The sequence below is a fragment of the Melospiza georgiana genome, chromosome 7, assembly GCF_028018845.1.
Source record: "Melospiza georgiana isolate bMelGeo1 chromosome 7, bMelGeo1.pri, whole genome shotgun sequence".
Lineage (NCBI taxonomy): Eukaryota > Metazoa > Chordata > Aves > Passeriformes > Passerellidae > Melospiza > Melospiza georgiana.
This window is the reverse complement of record NC_080436.1, coordinates 7,576,984-7,596,121: the sequence shown is the minus strand read 5'-3', so window position 1 is coordinate 7,596,121 and position 19,138 is coordinate 7,576,984. Positions and strand designations below refer to the sequence as shown.

At 41.0% G+C, this 19,138-nt stretch overlaps 1 protein-coding gene across 1 annotated transcript; it reads right to left on the bottom strand.

Moving 5' to 3' along the window:
* Positions 1–472: 472 nt before the first annotated feature.
* Positions 473–18,480, bottom strand: MYL1 (myosin light chain 1). The gene is made up of 7 exons (XM_058028272.1): positions 18,207–18,480; positions 7,676–7,703; positions 4,404–4,547; positions 2,718–2,891; positions 2,128–2,205; positions 1,595–1,647; positions 473–794 (listed from the first exon to the last, which is right to left on the bottom strand). The coding sequence occupies exons 1-6, from the start codon at positions 18,327–18,329 to the stop codon at positions 1,619–1,621; spliced, it is 576 nt and encodes a 191-aa protein (XP_057884255.1). The 5' UTR covers positions 18,330–18,480; the 3' UTR covers positions 473–794; positions 1,595–1,618.
* Between the last annotated feature and the right edge of the window lie 658 nt (positions 18,481–19,138).

Below are 19,138 nucleotides of genomic sequence, written 5' to 3'. Positions count from 1 at the left end.
AGGGCCATCCTGCCTATATTATATTATATTATATTATATTATATTATATTATATTATATTATATTATATTATATTAATTATATTAATTATATTAATTATATTAATTATATTATATTATATTATATTATATTATATTATATTATATTATATTATATTATATTATCCTGTCTGGTTTTGGATCTTGCCACTTTTGGAGCTGTTCTGACAACAGATACCAGGCCTTCTTCCAAAAATGTTGTAAATGCTGATGCTGGTGATAGTGTCCTAATTAATTATTCCTCCTCCCAGACCCCAAAGACTTTTTCATTAAGACCAAGTCAAGTGATACTGGAAATGTCCATATTTATACTTTTTATAAAACTTTATTTTTATGGTATGCAATGTACAGGGAAAATTAATTAACTGCTGAATGCTGTTTTGAGTGGGTTTGAACAGATGGGGGAAAAAAAAAAGACTTCATAGCCACAAAGTGACCACAAGGATTTATGGATGTTTTATTTTTCCAATAAATTACATTGTTTCAATGCAAATAACATGGAAAGAGATGGGTGGGATGGATGGACCCTGGATGGTAGAGTTTATTCCATGTAGTTTGCTTTGGAAAAAGCAAAAAAACCCACCATGTGGTTTTTTCAATGACCAAAGATGATATCCATGGATGTGCTGGTAAAAAAATGGTAGGGTTGGAGTCTTATCATCCAGTTCTATGCAGTTTCCATGTTGATGGTGACAGACTGAGCAAGAATTTCAGGCAAATCTTGAGTGCCAGCTGATCTTTCTAATTTTGGCTTGTTCTGGGAAGGAATGGGAGAGTTGTATTTGAAGTTAATGTTAGCTGAAGAAACAATTGCTAAATGACAAACTGAGCCCTTGATTTCTGTTTTGAGGTGTTTGTTTCATACAGTTGGGAATGTGTATTTCTTTGGGTAGAATAACTGACAGTTCACAGAAACCCACAAAAGTTTGTTTGCATTTTAAAGACAGCTGCTGTTTTGGTGTTTGTTTTTTGTGATTTTTTTTGGGTTTTTTTCCCATCCTCTGGACAAAATAGTAGCATATAAATGCTAGGGGGCAGGGAGGGGTTGTTGTTTTTATTTTCCCCTACTTGTAGGAGAAGCGGTAAATAATTGGGTACTTTTGAAGCCCTCTTTTGGCTATTGATCAATATTCTTCTGTGACAATATTCTTCTTCAGATGATTATTTTGTTTGAAGATTATTTTGTTCTCAAGTAACTCATGTGAGTATTCAGGCTGCTCTGTCTTATTAGAAATCTACAAATTATTGGAAGGTGTTGCTTTGATTTCCATTTAAAAACAATCTCAATTGTGCTTGTAGGATAAATGTCTCAGGTTGTCAATTTGCATTGTGTTTGAAAAATCTACTGAACTCCAGTGAGTTACAGGGCTGTGAACAAGAGCAAGGAACCTGCAGTCCAGCTATCTTTGCTTTTGGACAACAGTCTCATTTTATTCTTTTCATATTGTTGGGGAAATGTTGGTGGCATGGTTTTGTAGCTCTATTGGCCATGGGTCTATAGAAGCCTTTATGGATAGCAAGCAGATGAAGTTAAGTGTACAAATGAGAAGAACATACCATTTGGTACCTGGAGAATTCCTCTTAGACTGACAGGATGTGCTTTACAAATGCTGTGGAAAAATACAGATATGCTAGTTAGAAAGAGCAGCAAATATTACTTTGGGAAATAGCCCTAAAATTAAAAGCTGTTCATGAGTTGATGGCATTAAAAATATGTACCTGGTTGGATTTGATCTGATATGGTGATAGAAAATTTTAAGTGTTTGATGTTGTACAAATCAAGTTCTCCTCTTGCTTAAATGGGATAAGACAGTAGCTATTGGATACAATCACTGCAACTGCTGTGCAGAAAGTCAGAGTCCAGAGATTTGGTGTTGACCAGAACAGCCTCCTGTGCTGTGTCTGAATGGGGTCTCTGGCATGGTGTGACTGCAGGATGAGCACATTGCCATGCTTGTTCTCACACACAGGGCCTTTGACCTGACTCAGCTGGAGCTTTGTCTCATCTGCCTGACAAGCTAAATGCCCACTGTAGTGAAACTGTAAAAGAAAGGAGAAGTGTAGGATGGGTGTTGAGCTCTTGCACCTACCCTCATAGTTGATGCAGCCATTTGAGTCCTCCTGACCTTTCATGAGCTCGTCTACTTCTTCTTCTGTCATCTTCTCACCTGGGAGTGGAGAGAACTCGTTTCATTCTTCCACACAGAACTGAGGCTGAAACCTACAGCTTTTCCAAAGGCTTTTCTTATTCTCTGAGTTAGTGAAAAAACACCTATATATTACATAAGCTTAATGAATTTTAACTTTCTTTAGAAGACAGAGACATATATGCATAGGAATTCCAGTTATTCCTACAGAGTAAAGAAATATCTGTACAGCAAATCCTCTACTTTTGTCCATTTGTGTTATGCCACTGAGATGTACAGACTTTTCTCTCTATTCATCAAATAACAGTCAGTATTAACATCTTGTCTGAATTTAGATGTCATAGCCTTTCCCTTTGGTTTTTAGCGGGAACCCCAAATCTCTGATTGCTTTCTTTGTGGATTCAAGTTAGGAAACCCAAAGTCTTGTCTGACTTGGTGGCCTCCTACCTCTTCAAACTGTTTGGGCTACCTTTCCTTCCTCTCTCATGCCTGCAAAGAGCTCTGGAAGTGCTTGCAGAGAGGATGATCCTTACCCAGAGTAGCCAGCACGTGGCGGAGCTCAGCGCCCATGACTGTGCCATTGCCTTCCTTGTCAAAGACACGCAGACCTTCAACGAAGTCCTCAAAGGTGCCCTGCTCCTTGTTGTTGGCAGCTGCTTGCAGCATGGGCAGGAACTCCTCGAAAGTAATCTTCTTGGCATTCATCTCTGGGAAAAAAACACCAGTTGTTACATGCTAGGTGTTTGTAAGTGTATTCCTTTAGGCATATTTGCCCTCAAATGTGGGAGAGCTTTTCACAGCTCTTTGTAGCCTTTAGTCTTTGCCTCAGAAGTTGATAGTTCTTTTGCAGAATCTGGATTCTCTTATCCTATGAGTTAGTTTTCACATCCATGATCCTTCTCACATAGTGTTGTATGCTTTATTTTTCTTTCAGAAATGAAATTTGCTGCATGAGTTAATCTTTGAAAAAATTTGGGGAGTGAGGGAACTGTAGAATACAGTCAAACAAAAATCTTGATCCCCAGCAATGGAGAAAATGTGACCAGAATGGGATGAGGGGACTTAGACAAGATGATGAGGTTGCTCACAAGTTACTGGTCTCTTCAGGGTCTCTTGGATGTGGTGGCAGAGCCTATTAGCAAAAGAATAAACTAAGGAAAACTAGGAAAGTTTTGGGCATGTCCACAATGGAGGTTTAAGACCTCCTGAGCTTAGTCCATCTAACCCCTTTCCTCTCATGAGGCAAAACTTGTTGTCCTCAGTGAGAACTTCCCCAAGTGTTTCTCATTTTGGTTTGTTTTGGGGTTTTTTGGTAGTTTGTTGGTTTTTTTTTGAGCAAGGCTGCTAAATAAAATAATCTTTTTTTTATTCTTTCTTCCTCCTTCCTGTATCTTTCTTGCCAGCCTTCATCTGGGCAGCAACAAAATATAATAGATGGAAATAGATGGGCAGATATTGCTCATTACACAGTTGTTACAAAACCTATTTTACTATGCAGCTGTATCAGTCATTTTCAGTTATTGCTGGAATCACTGAAAGTCCTGGTATGATTTTACCTCTGTGTTAGTCCTCAATGCTTCCTGCTGGTACCAAAGCTTTCTAAATTGCTCCTCAGAGATGTCTTTGCCAGGCCAGAGGATGTGAATATAATTTAGCCTGTATGACTGAAATCAGGGGTCACCTGCTTCTAGGCCCTTGTTAAAATGAGGGGAATATAGTATTTACCCTTTTTTTAATCTCTAAAAGGGAGGAAAAAGAATTTTAAAATGGCTTCAGTAATAAATGACCAATGTATGCTTCGGTGTGCCCATGTTTGTAGGAGCTTTGGGAAGATCATTCCAGTCAGGTGGGTTCCAGTCCCAGGGAATGTCTTGGCTTCTGCAGAAGTCCTTGCAGTGGAAGGACTGAAAGTTGTTAGAAATGGACCCACAGCTCTTCAGGCAAAGGCTGGGGCACTAATGGACTGTGGGCAATGAGTGTGTGCTATACCTACACTGAGCTGACACCAAAACAGTCCTTACAGAGAATTCTCCATGTCTTAGGCAGGTTTTCCTCTATTCCCCACCAGCATCATTCTCTTCCAAAGGAATGAGTGAAATACCATGTATTGTTGCTTCCCACCAGAGCACAAGCTCCCCTCTCTCCTGCTGTGACTATTGCTGTTGCCTGATGGTTGTTCCCAATTTCAGGAGCAGCCCAAAGGACAGCAGGGCACTTACCCTCTTTGCTGGGGTTCCCCAGAATTTTGTTGACCTCTGCATTTGTTGGGTTCTGCCCCAGTGCCCGGATGATATCGCCAACCTGGCTGAGGGTGATCTTGGCATCACCAGTCCTGTCAAAGAGGAGGAAGGCCTCCTTGAAGTCTGCAAGAGAAGAGCAACACTGAGCCAGGCAGCTCCCTGCTGACAAAGATGTGAGCCTGCTGTTTCCTGGCACTGTTCCACTGACTCCAGGGGAGTTAGCCAGGGGAATCTTTGGCCCATAGTCCCAAGAAAAACTCCTCCCCTCTGACATTTTGGTTTCACTATTTTTAAACTTTTATATCTACCTTTCATGTCTTTCCTGGCTGTAATAGCCATCAATAGCTTTTTGATTGACCCTGTATCTATTTCAAGTACAGGGAAAGATAAGTTCTCTACCAACACTGTCATTCAAGAACAGGTTCCTTCACATGATGTAGCAGCAGATGGTAAAATGTTGTTATCCACGTCACCTTATCTCTCCAGAGCTCAAGAGCCTGGCAGTGCAAAACCTTTGCCTGCTTCAGTGGGTTCTGCCTGCAATCCCAGCACCTCAACTACACAGTGCTAAAAAGAAACTTGAAGGTGGATTTCAAATGCTTTTACTGTTGTTTTACCTTAAAATTGTCTTACAGTGTGATTTCCAAACATGTTTGTTCCCTCTTTTTATCTATTCTTTGTAGTTTGTCCCCGCTTCTTACAGATGCAAGAATATTCCACTTTTCCAGTGGAATTACTCATGTGGTGCTTTTTCCTGTGCCTTTCCAGTGTGTTCACTTTGTGACTTCACTTTACTTCTTTCAGTGCTGCCAAGTGATCAGTGTTCACTTATTTCCCCTTGTTGGACAAGACCTTTGGGTACAGGCATTTCTCCTACAAAAATCAGCACAGGTAGTTGCCTTCATTGCATCACCAGCCTTCATCTTCTGTTGTGAAGTTCCATGTCAATCATATTACTCTATTTTTTGGCTTTTTAGAGAATTTGAATGAAGAAGTGTGGCTTTAAAAAAAAGAGGAGGGGACAAAGGACAACTGGGTGGCTAAAAAGCTGTCTTTGAACCCCATTGCCACAAGCATCTTGGTTTGTGCTGTTGATCTGTTCTGCACTGCAGTGTCTGATGATGCTGTGCTTGAGCTCCAAGCAAACTGAGTAAAATGTCTTTTCCTTGGTCATGATTCTCATCCAGCAGCCACACAGGCTTTGTGTTCCGCAGCCTGTGCCATGTTCATTCTGCTCTGGGGCAGGTTTAGGAGTAAGAAGCCACATTTCAGGTCATGTCTTCATTCATCTTGTGCTGGGGGCGTGACGCAGAGGTATTTATGGTTTTGCTTTACTCTTCCTTGTACCACCATGGAGTTGTTGCTGGCACCCAGTAAAAGTGCTGATCCACAGTGTCAGCCTGCTAGGCTGTAATCTAATACATCTGAAAATAATCCTCTTACTGTCTCATGTGAGACATCTATAACCCTTTGCTGCTACCTCTCTTTCCTTGCAGCTTTCATTGCAGGCTATGAAATTATGGCCTTCTGGACCAGTGCAGAGCTTCCTGATATCAGCTCCAGCAGCTGAGATGGGTGGAGCTGTAGTGATTTATATTGTATGATCTGATCTTTCATCTACTAAATCAATGACATTTAGCTGCAGTGAGGTATAAAACAATGCCAGTGTGCTAACAGCAAAGCCATCAGGAGAGTTTCTCCATTTTGTAAATCCCATCAAGTTTTATGGTCACTGAGTTCTGAACACAGCTCCCCAGCTTGGAGAAAAGGACAGATTGATTTTTGTCTCTCAGGCATGCATTTCACTGCAATATATCTTTGCTGTGGGTTTTTATTTTGAAGCTTTTATTTTTAAATTTTTATTTTTTTTAAGGGCCAATCCTAGTTTATAGCTCTGCTGGAGTAAGCATGTTCAAAGTCTGTCTGAGGATGGTATTACCCAGCTGCTGGGGCATCAGCCTGTGCAGATAGAAATAGTTACTGAGGGTGGGCATATCTGCTCCTGGGAAATTCTCCCTCTCTCAAATAGTTTCTATTTGCTCTGCTGCTTGGTTCAGCCATTGTAAAAATACAGCAGCTGGATGATCTGAAATGCATAGGGAAGCTGAAAGAAATATTTTGCTTTCAAAATTTTGCCAGCAGCTTTGAATTGAGGACATTTTTCCATTAACCACCCAATCCTTTTGTAAAATTTTTCAGAATCAAGAAGTAAGGAAGAGTCCAAATGACTTCTTTTGTGACCAAGAGAGTTTGGACTGCAAGAAGAGAATTTTCTCACTTGCTGCACTGTCCCTCTCCTTATTGCTTTGATGGAGTTACCGAGTGCAGGCTCATCTTCACAAAGTTTAGGGCTCTCTCAAGACCTGTTTCTAGCTACTCCACTCCCTCTGAATTTCTAGGAAATCCTTGTATCTTCCTTTCTAAACACTTTCTTCAGTCTACTGTATGGGCTACTGATTTTTTGACTTTTTAAAATATTACTTAATATATAGCCCAAATGCATCTCTTAGCCTATTTGAAACACTTAAAATTAAATTTCCAGAGCTTCAGTAAGAATTATTGTTCATGTCAGGTTTTTTGTCTCGTTCTAGAAGACTGAAACAAAAAATTTGGAAGCTGCAAGTTGCTTGTGAATCAAAGAATATAGCAAGATGCTCAAGAAGTGCAGCATATCCACACCATTGTGTAAGCAGCAATTTGCACAAGTCATTTATTTGCTGACTCTTTCCATACTTAAAAAGAATATTTTTACAGTAAAACAGCCTCCAGAACACCTCCTGGCAAAAGTGACATACAGAACTCTTGCATCTTCTGTTCATGTGAGATTGCAAAGTCACTGCAGCTAAGTTAAATTTTCAGCCCACTTCCTCCTTCTGTTGTCCTCCTTCTGCCTATTTCCCCTGGGACTGTCAAGTTCAAGACTTATTTTCAGCATCCTTGTGAAGAGCCAGAATAGGAGCACAAGTGAAGAATGTTCAGTAAGTAGAGACAGTATTTTTCCTCTTTGTGTCATGGCATAAACTTCTCAGTTCACACAGCATGTAAACAAACATCCAGATAAATTACATGTAGATCTACAGCCACCTTCTTGTTCAGCATAAGTCATCACTGCTCTGAAGTCAAGAGTGTGGTGATTTATATCAGAGGAAGTCTGAGCTCATTGTTTTATAAAAGTTAATTTCTTAAAAAGAGCCCACAGCTCTTTTTGAACCCACACACATGTAAAAGGTATCAGCTCTCTTGTAACTTACCATCCTGCTGCTCCTTGGAGAACTCGATCTGTTGGAAGGAAATCAATCACAAAAAATAGCTTAGGAAGGGGGGCTGGGGGAGAACCTGTGTGTTTTCTAAAGCATCCAGCTCAATCCATGAGTCATCTTCCAGAAGAGCAAAAATGTGGCCTGTCAAATGTGCAGAAGTAATGCAGATAGCAAAAGAGCTCTTAAGGCTAGTGAATATTTAGCATTTGGTAGCTATTTTGTTCCCCCTCCTTCCCCCTGGTAAAGTTTAACTTTGATTTCACTTACCATTGATTTCATCAGCAGAGAAGGACTGCAGTTGGGGAGAAAAAGAGAGAGAGAGAAAAGAGAACTAGTACTGCTGAAAATGCACTGAGAGAAAGTAAATAGCACCGAGTACCTGAGGCTTTCACTTCTGTCTTGCCTAATGTAGTCAGGCCATAGCAACCTAATCTAGCAACTTCCTGCATAAAAATCCACCAGCAAGTCTATTCTTAAAGTTTTCCTTAAAATCTGTATCCTAGGAAAAGACAGAGCTTGGCAAGAAGCAACAAAAATAGAAAGTCTCTTAACTAAAAAAACCCCTAATTAATTGCCATCAGGTCCATTTACTGTTTTACCATAGATCCATTTTAGTTATACAATTTGAAGTAATATTTCTAAACAAGCAGCTGTTTTTTATTAACATAGAAATTAAATTATTCCCTTAAATTTTATGTCTCAAATTAGTTTTTGATTGCACGCTGTTTCATACAGTACTAATATATTATATTTATTCATATAAAATATGATTTTTCCTCGCCACTTTAGCTGGTTGCATTTGATTAAAAAAAGCTTAGGAAATTGTAACCCTTCTGTCAGAAGCTGTGGGAGCTGCACCACTACTGTTGCCTGGTTCAAAACTGGAGGCTAACTGGAAAACCTTTAGGTTTTAACAGGAAAACCAAGCAAACCTAAACTGTCTCCTGAACTGTCCTTCCCCCACCCCCCAAGACCTATCATGGGCAAGAAGCCCTATTTACTTCTGTAAACTACACTGGCTGGCTGCTAACTATTGCAGTGCACCCACCATGGTTGAGTTGGAAATGCAGAGCAGCAGACAGCAGGAAGGATTAGCTGGGAGGTCTTGAGAGTGGTCCTGCTTCCCTTGCCTTTCTTCCCCTTATTTATCTGGCAGTGCTGACGGCATTGCCTGGATTAGGTGTCAGAAGGAAGAGGTCCCTCCCCTTGGCGAGTTCTTTAGCTTTCTTAGGGCAAAGTGACAGGAGGATCCATGTCTTGATAGACATCTTATGATGGCTATTTTTAGGAGGCTGAAGAGGGGCAGGGAGTGACAAGCAATAAGTTTGATTCATGTCAGCACTTTCTGGGTCCATACCATCAGGAGGAGATATTCCTTGTCCAGACCTACCAAGACTTCCTTATAGGGAAGGGTTCTACTTCTCTGATGAGCTGTAGAGTCAGGAGCAGTGAGGGTGAGGAGCTGGCTGGTTCCACACGTGGCTTGCAGGATGGGTGAGATGCAGTTGAATGGTCCTCACATCTTTGCTGGGCTTTGCTCAACATGGATAATCCATGGAGTAGTACTGCTGCCTGTCTGCTCAAGGGGTTCCAGTTGTTGACACTGAGCAGAAAAGTTATCTGTCAACAGAGAAGCTGACAATCCTTCTGGGAAGCTCTTCCTCTGCACACTCTGATCATTGTTTCCCAAATTTTTAGCATTTTAGATGGAAAAATTATCTGTGCAGTTTGTATGAAGTTAGTGGCTGATGTGTAGATGTACCCTGCAGGGCAGTGGGAAATCTGTATTCATAGGAGCCTGGGATCTCTAGGATGCTTTTCCTCTGGGGCTTGGGTTAGGCAGGGCACCAGGGTGCTGGGTTTGGAGCTCCCAGGTGTGTACAGATGTGGTGCTGCTCAGGTGTTTATGAGGCTGAGGTAAAGGAGAAGCTGTGATAGAAGCTCAGCACCCCAAAAGCCTTTGTGAAGGATGACTGTTCACAGTGGGGAAAAGGATATTTGCTTTTTGGGTTGCAGGGTGGTCATGGTGGGCCTGCAGACAGGGAGCAGGAGGTAGAGATTGCAGTTTCAAGGCTTGCCATGCAGCATCCCCCAAGACCAGGTCAAATACCTCAGTGGATGTTATGACTTGTAAAAGGATTGGCAAACTTTGCTCCAAGCTTCTTCCATTCCCTGTTGCCTCAACAAGATCAAGAGTGCCATGAAGCCAGGGCAGGAATGGTTGTGTGACAACAGCACACTCCCAGTTCTGAACTCAAATCCCCCCTTTTAGTTTCTATTGGTTGCCCCTGCTAAGCAGTCACTGTTTCTGGTTGTCTAATGATGAAATGTGATTAGTGAGGAAAAACTTCTCTTATAGCTTGCTCCTCTCCTGAAGAGAAGCATAACCTCCACCACTGTGTGTTTTCAGTATGTTGAATGCTCTGAATGAGAGAATCAAATTCAGATTATTTTACTGTTGTTACAAAACTGAGCAATCAAATTAAGTGGATTTGAGATACCAGCCTCCTACCTCCTATTAAAAAAAATAAAGATCCAACTGCAAAGATTTTTCTCAGCTTGCCATTTTAGCTGGAAAATGCTCTGTTCAAACAAATTATTTGCAATTTTTTAGAAATATCTGGAATTATACTGAGTATGAAAAAAACTCTGCTAACAGTTCTTTGCTTTTGGTTGGTTTGTTGCTGGATTTTGGTGGTTTTTTGCTATTTGTAATCTATTAGCCTGTGGGAACAGGGGTGTGTTCACAATGGTGTAGCCACAACCAGGTGTGGCTGCATAGAAAGGGGGCTGATGGTTTTGCCCTGGGTTTGCTGACATAGGTTTAGCACAGTGCAGAGTTCCTGATTTACACTGGCTGGGGCTGGAATTCAGGTGAGTGAGAAAAATCCTCAAGGCCTTGGCCATCAGTCCCCATGCATTAAGAGAGGAGCTTTTGAAAGACTGAAATGGTGTCTAGGTCAATGGAGTATGTTGCTTTTTGTGGAATTTTCTTTCTGCCTTCAGCATCTTGTTCTCCAGTGCTTGCAACTAGGAAATGTTCCCCTGAAAACAGATTTGAATTTTTAAATTTGTTTTTTGTTTTGGGGTTTTTTTTGGTTTGGTTTTTTGATTTTGTTTTAGGGAAAACTTAGACTCCTTCTCTTGAACAGGTAGGTTCTATGTTTGGCTACAATAAAACTCATTCCAAAAGATGCCAAGCAGAAAATAATTGGAGTGCATTTATCTTGGGTATAAAAAACAGATACAGATACCTGGATTAGTCATCTGGTTTAAATGGGCTATCAAATATTATCAGCTTAGAGGGCCTACATATAAGCTGATTGTCTTTTGACCATATGGGAGTTTGGCTCAGAGTTCAGATAAGGAAAAATTAGTGCACTGTATCAGCCCTTCATTTTAATACTGATCCTTGAATAACATCTCACTAGACAGAGTTTTACTGGGGAGGAATATTCTAGCATGGACATGTTGCACTCATTTAAATTAAGAATCTGCTCTAAGACAATAGAACTGTTGGGGAGGTTAAAATGTACTTGCTTTCAGTAAGGGCAGCTACAAAATGGCCTAGATGAAAAATATTTCAAATACTCCTTAAAAGAAATTAAAGGTGAGATTTCCAATTCTAAAAGGAGCTTTCAGAAAATTCAAAAGGGACAAAGTATTTTGCAGTGATCTGGTCTTTGCTCTGATCCTGGCAGTGTTCTCTGCATTGTCAGAGGACACTGGGTCTTGAGGCTTTAGGGATGATTTGGATATTTCAGGGAGCTCAGTTTTACAAAAACTGAATGCCCCACCCCTAGCAAAAAGAATGAGAGGTTGAAGCAACTGCAACACATGGGAAAGACCAGAACTACCTGGAATTCTCTAATTTCATATAGCCCTATGGGCAGAGTTGTTATCCAGAGGGCTATCTGTGCCAAAGAAAAAGGTAGTGTGTTTTGAGTTTGGTTGTTTTGTTTGTTTTTTCCTTGCATTGTCTGTGACTACTTTCTAGTAATTCTCATGCCAGAGGTATTCTGACCAGGTCCCAGCTCAGGGGTGGGGCTGATGGGGTTGTGTGCAAACTCTTTTTCACCAGTTAAATGGAGACTCAATCCACAAAAATTTCCAAATTATTAACAGAGTTCCTGATTTCCCACAAATCATTGGTTTCTGTGCCTTAGGGCCCCGAGCTTTGCAGTGTGATGCTGTGCTCACCTCTTTTGGCTGGTGGGCACTGGGACTGTGCTGAGAGGCAGCTGCCCTGTGCTCCCTGTAACTCAGGAAAGGTCTGGACAGGATGGAAAACCCTGGGAGAAGGTATTGCTGGAAGTTAAAGCATTAAACTACTCCATTTGTTTAATAATAAGAAGTAGATCATCTTAGAAGTTCATTAGAGAATTACCAGCTATTTCAAGGTGCTGTCTCTTTAAAAGATACTAAGACATACTGGATATCTTGGAAAATCAGAGAGGAGAAAATTTGAGATTCTCCTAAGATACTTATTGTATATTTAGCCTTCTATTCAGGACTGGAGAGGTTTAATTTTTTTTTTTTTATGAAGTTAAGATAGGATTGTGCCTACAGTAGTTTATATGATACCTGCTCACTATTAATGTCTGCTCCTTGATTAATACAGCTGCACATCTTTTCTAGTAGACATCACTGAGTGCAGGATTACACAGCTTCCAAACCCCTCTGAAAAGCAGGTTGTCCTTTTCCCATCCCTCGCCTCAGTTCCATAACTTGTGCAATCAATGCCACAGGTTTTAGAGAGTAAGAATTAACAGCCTGATGGATTTAGCTTCCTGCTGTACAAGGCAGAGAAACATTAGAAGAAGAAGAGTTTTTGAGAAACTGAGGTCTGTTTTGAGAACAGAGCTGCCTAGAAACACAATTGAAAAAATAAAAACAACCCCCATTAATACAGGAGAAAAAATTGCATGTGTGAGATACTCTGAGATTTGAAAGACTGCTTCAGAAATATCTCTGAGTTTAAATGACTTGACTGCAGATTAACTTGACCTTTTTCCTAAGCATTTTGTGTCACTTTCCAGTTTATAGGTTTTTAAACCGTCACAGTTACTCTGCAGCTGTGCAGAAACTTTTGGATGAGCCTTGACGTTTAACTAACGTGCCCTTCTGAAATGTCTGGCTGTGATACATGCTCTTGCTGCACTCTTGATCACATTTCTCCAGCTTCAGGGGGCAAAGTGCCTTCAGCTGGGCTCATTTGTAAACATGTCCCATTTCTAATTGCTTTTGTGCTGGAATGTGTATAATCAAGGGGATAGACAAGATGGGAGGCTCTGGAGCTCTGCTTTTAGAGGGATTTCTTGTTTTAACATGCCTCCCAGTGGCACTGTTAGAGTATTAATGTCATTTAAACCCTTGCTACTTGACATTTAAGTGCTCTGTGGTAAACCAGCCAGCTGAAAGTGCTTCTTGGCAGTGGGTATAAGATGTAATAAAGTCTTAGTGAAACAAGGGCAAATTTCCAGGTTGCTTGTTTCAGATCCCCTTACAGACAACTTCTTTCTCTGCTTGTCATTGGCTAAATTTGTCACCTTCTTCTTGCCTTATGTAAGATTAACTCAGGTATCTGATTACTATCTTTTACAACATCTCTGTGCTCTGAAGGGGCTTAAAACAGTGTTTTAGAAATATTGTGGGGTTGTTTTGATGGGTCTAAGGTTCTGCCACATAATTCCTGTTAACACTTGGAGTTATCCTGTGAGCTCTTAAAATGTTACATTTTGTGTAATTTGCTTTCCACTGTTTCTACCAAAGTCTGCCATTCACCAAAGCATCCAAAGGCCACAGGTATTCTTTTTTAAATGCTGCTAAAGCTGTGAATTACTAAGAATGGGTCTTGTTTAAATTAAACAAAAAAAATCATTATTTTTCAAACAATTTTTCCAGTTAGCAACATTAAGGAAAAATGTCTACTAATATATGTGGGTAGTCTCTACTTTTGATGGGCTTCTTGCTTAGCAGCAATTTAGGAAGGCAAAATTCTTCTGAAAGCTTTGTAAACAAAACTAAGCTGTGGTTTTTGTGTGTTGTTTCCAACAGTGTGCCCAGGGGATGTTTGGTGTGCAGCAGTCCTTTCCAAAGTGCCTCTCCTGGGACACCTTTGTGCTGTGCCTTGCCTGTCCCGGGTTTGGCAGCAGCATGGGCTGTGACATGTCAGTGCTGAGGTCCACAGAGCCAGGGGCTGGGGCTGTCCTGGGCTGGATCCTGGATGGTGCTGGGTCAAAGCAGTAGCAGGAAGCTGGTCTGGATGGCATCAGAGAGGCACCTTTACATCTCTTAAGTCTGAATTCATATTGACATTTGTCCCCTTCCTACCTGTAAGGACACTTGGGACTGGTGACCTTGTCCAACAGATCACCCATCCTAAGGAATCCTTCTGGAGTCACAGCTGGAGATAAATCAGGCACAATTTGAAGACCTGAGCCAAAAGTTTCAAGTAAAAAACCTGCTGTCTCATAAAAAAGCCCTTAGCACTCTTGAGCAAAGCCACTGTTGACATTCCTGCTCTCACAGCTTCACGTGGGGTTTGTCTGCAGCACAACAGCTCTCCAAGTGCTTCAGCTGACATTTGCAGTGCTGCTTGCCCTCTAGCCCAGGAGCTTTCTGTCAGTGCATTTTAGTGAGTTTCTCTCTCTCTCTCTGGTTAAATCCAAAGCAATATCTCTTCAGAGATGACCTACTCAAGTGGTGAATGTAACAAGAAATAAGGATACTTGGAGAAACACTTTTTACTGCCTTAAGAGCTCTGCAGTTAGAAACAATCCATGCAACAGGCATCATCATCATGCATCACACAGTTACACAAGATTTTAGCAAGTCTTTACTAATTGGTAGCCTTTAATTGTTTTTCTTCTAAACATTTGGGTGTCTGATCTGCAGTTGGGCAAGGCATAATTGATGTCATGGTGTCTGAGTCTTGAAAATGCAGGTATAGGAAGCCTTGTGTACCCCTAACCTCACTTCCAGTGTGGACACTTGCCCAGTCTCTGTGTGTACTCAAGAGAAGATACTCAGCTGTGTCCTTGAAGTAAAGGACCTAGTGTGACACCAGGTCAGGACACATCCAGATCACCATCTGCAGAGTGGCAGCCTGTGAAGCACTGCCCTCAGCATCTTCAGCATTTGCATCCCTAAACATCCTAGTTGACTTTATGAGCCTGGGCTCTGTCCAAGGGCTGGGAAAGACCCTTAAATTTCCACTAGAAAACCAACATACTTTTCATGTTGGTGATAGGAACTAAGCTATGCAGATTTGTGCAATGGGAAGTTTATCCATTTCCCATTGTCACTTGCAAAACCAAGCATGAGACATCTGCATCGTTCATGTTTCATCCCAGTTGTTGCAGAAATAGACCCCCAGTAGTGCTTCTCATGAGTTAAACATTTCTTCTCACTCAGGCTTGTGTGGGAGAAGAAGGTTGATAAAACACATAAGCTGTGTTTTTAGGAGAGTCATGGGCCACAATTTTAATTGCAGAATTCTTGGGGATCTCTTAAAAAAAATTATCTATATGGTAATTTTGATTTTAATCATGGTTGGTTCCTAGTGATGGCTCTCAGCTGTTTCCACTGCCCTGTTCTCTTCTCAGTTATTATTTAATTTTTAACTTTTGTGCCTATACAAATCCAAGACATATTAGTAACAAGGAAAATTGGAAATATACATATGGTCTGGAAAGGCTTGTGCAAAGATTGAGTTTTTAAGCTGTTCCCTGAGTAGAAGGAAATAGGTCTTCACATTTCCATTAAAAAGCAAATTCTTCATCCCTGCCTTCACTCTCTTCCTATGGTTGTTATACTGTAGCCCAAGGTGAGCTGTAAAAGGGCTCAGTTTAGAGATTTGAGTCTACCAATATTCCTGTTACTGAGTTTTATAGTCATTAGATGTTGCTGAAAAATAGAACATCTTATATTAGGTGCTGTTGGCACTAGCAAATCACCAAACATTTGCTCCAATTTGGTTAATTTGAAGAGATCAGTGAAGAGCAGAGAAGAGTCAATGGCCTGTCACAACTTTATCACAGCTTCTGATGGTGATAGACAAACCTCGCTTGAGTTCACTTAAGGAAGGAGGGAAAAAAGCGCCAAAGTTGCAAAATGTGTACTCCAAAAAGTCCAGAAAACCAGATTGCCTGAAGATGGGCCAAGAAGGGTGTCTGAGTGGGGAGGTACCCCCAAGAGAATCACTGCTCAAGTTTGTAAACCACCATCTTTGTTTTGGAGCCTATGACTTCTGATGCCAACTAAGAATGAAGTGCACAGCCAAATGTGGCTTATTTGGCTGCTGGTTGGGCACCTCTCCCCTTACCCACTCCAGCTGTAACAAGGGGCTTGGATGTGTCTATAAAAGCTAACAAAGCCTTTCTGTGCATTTAGCTGCTGTGTGGCTCCCCAAATCATTGTGGCATTCAGCCTGACATTCCCAGTCACCTCTCTCAAGCAGCAAGCTCTGCCATGGCTGCTAATTCCCGGAGGAGGAAAGCACAGCCCTGTGGATCCCCTTGTTTAAAGTGATGTGAGTTTTGTCTCTGTGTCTGGTAAATCACTGTAAAGAGCCTTGGGTCAGGATTATTCACTGAGTCCCAGACAAAACCTTAGTTTTTACCTACTCCCTGCCTCCAAAGTTGTGCTGGAAATGGTGCTGTAACTTTTATCATGCTGAGACTTTGGTGTTTGAATGGAAGTGCTGAGAAAAAATTGAGAGACTGGGCTAAGACTCAGAAAACTCATTCCTGACTCTGCCACATATTCTAGACAAATTACTTATAACCTGGGATTCTTTCCCTTCACTGCCTGAACTCTCAAAATAGGAAAAGAGGTAACAATCCATGGTGATTGGTTGGGACCCCAGCAGAAAATATTTTGTCTGGTGTCTTTCAAAAGAAACTCTCCCTAAATTCTATCTTTTTTTTTATCAGTCTGAATATGACAAAACCTGGATAGTTCTCTCTGTTCTACCAGTGCATATTTCTTGCTGCTATTTCCTTTGGGTAAGTGAGTGAACTGCAAAGATGCCTCAGAGTGCAATTTGACATTTTTTAACTGATAATATATTATTGTTTATACAAAGATAGATTAGCTAGGTTCAATGGAGTTCAAAATTCTATTTTCTTCTGATTACTGGAGATAGAAAGCTATCAAATCATATTCATTTATTTAGCAGGAAATCTAGCTTGGTTCCCCATCATCTAGTGCAATGTGAGGCCTAATCTAATTTTCAGACAGTATGCTCAAAACTAGTGGGTTTTTCATCTATTCTTCAAAATTCTAAATATTTCAAAATGCCTTTTTTTTTTCCCTCTTGTCAATGGCTTCAGCTTCAATCTTATGAGAAGATACATACATTTTTAGAAAAATACTAACTATAGATTGGGAAAATTAAAGTAAACTTGGAGAAGTTTCAGTAAATGGCTTAACATGTCAGGACTATATGTGTTAAGGTATCTGAAATACAATTCATCATGTATAGATCTTATTAGTAGTCTTTGTCCTTTTTTTTACCCATAATAGGCGTGAATCTTTCTGTAGAATTTAGCAAATTGGTCCTGGGACCAATCAGCTTGCCAGGTAGGTACAGAATAACTATTTATAGTCCTACTCAGAGAAACTAGTCTGTCTCTTCATCTCTTCACTGCTTAGCTTCCCTCTCCTCTTTCCTAAGTAAAGAATCTCCCAAAATGGGGGAGTTTTCTTCAAAGGGTCAGGACAACAGTTAGTGATGTTGATTGGCATGCAAAGTCTAAAGACATTTGGAGAACAAATGACAGTGCAGTCAGAAGGAAACCCCCAAAAGACTCCTTCTCTTTGTTGCTTTCAATTTGCAGCAAATTATAAATTCTCAGCAAACATATAAGGATGAGAGGAAATCACTTGAAATGCTTCCATCCGTGGCTTTCTTGCTCTTGGTCTCACCAATGTTTGTTGTACAGTGCAAATGAAAAGAGAACAGGCAAAACTGCCAAATCTCTCTTTTTAAAACTATTTTGTTTTGTTTCTTTTAAAGATAAGTCATATTGATCTCAAAGCACATGACCAAAGGGTCATCAGGTGGTTCAAAAATTTGGAAAAGAATTTTAAACTATAAAAGATGAGGTTTCATACAGTGCAATGGGAAAACATTGTATTTCATGTTTCAGTAATCCCATTCCTGTCCTCATGTACCTCCTTGAGGGTATTTGGGGTTTTTTTTGTTGTGTGTTTATTTTAAATTTATCTGAGAGAGAGAGACTGGTACCAATTGAGTAAAAAGTTCTGAGGTCCACACTCCAACATTTGTCATCCCAGGCTTCACTCTTTGTTAAATCATGCACCATGCCTTACACCCTCCAGCTACTGAAACACTCCAAAGCTGGGGCAGCTCAGCAAATCCACGGGCTGAGGTTCCTCATTCATTGCCCGGCAGTTCCCAAACCGGAACCAAGCCCAGGCCAGCCTTCAGAGCAGCTCCCAGCCAGGACTGTGCTCCCTGTCCCCTGGGCCCCTCAGGCCATGCTCCCCCCTTTACCTTGATGCTCTTGAGGTCGATGGCAGGTTCTTTGGGCTTGGCTGGTGCTGCTGGTGCTGGTGCTGGCGCAGGCGCCGGTGCCGCGGCCGCCGCTGGTTTCTTTACGTCCTTCTTTGGTGCCATTTTGTGTTGCTTAAATTGGAAAGTAAAAGTGCCCTAAAAAAAAAAACTTAAAAAAAAAAAAAACCAAACAAAAACCACTTAACAAGTGATTCCTGGGAGAGGAGCAGTGGTCAGAATGAGCTACAGCCTGTACCCTGGAGGTGGACCCGATGTGCTAAACCCTGTAAGGGCATATATATATTTCACTTAGTGCCTCATACAGTCCTGACACATGCAGCTGGATTGGACAGCCTGATAATCAAGGGGGATGTCATTCTAGCTAGAGCTATAAATGGAATATAAGAGTTCAGGGCTTCATGAGATCAAGGGACTTTTTTCCCCTTTAAAACACAGTCCACCTCCCTGTCTTTTTTATGCATGCAAAGGAGAGGGAAATATTACAAGCCCAGTTTCAGATCTGCTGTTGTTCTGAAATTTGGATATGGATTGAACGGTTCTTTTTTAAATCAGAATTTTAGTTCTGCTTAAGTAATAAATCTTTCTTTCCTTCCCTCCCTTCCCCTTTTCCCCCATGCCTGTGTAGTACTCCAGGAGGATTCAGTTTCAAACAGTAATTTTGACTTTCATGGCTGGGGAGATCATATTTTTCCAACCCCATTAGCTTCTCTCTTTACAGCCCTTCTCTCCTCCTCTGCTTCCTTTTTGTTCAAGGAAGTGTTGCTCAAGCAAAGGCTCTGGGTGTTTAAAAATAAAGCAGACAAGTACGGAAAACACCGCAGTACCTTCAGCCAAGGCATCTCTCCCTGACCTGACCCTTTCAGGGTGTCTTTCAGCTGTTCTTACTTTTCCTTTCCGTCACATCAAGACTG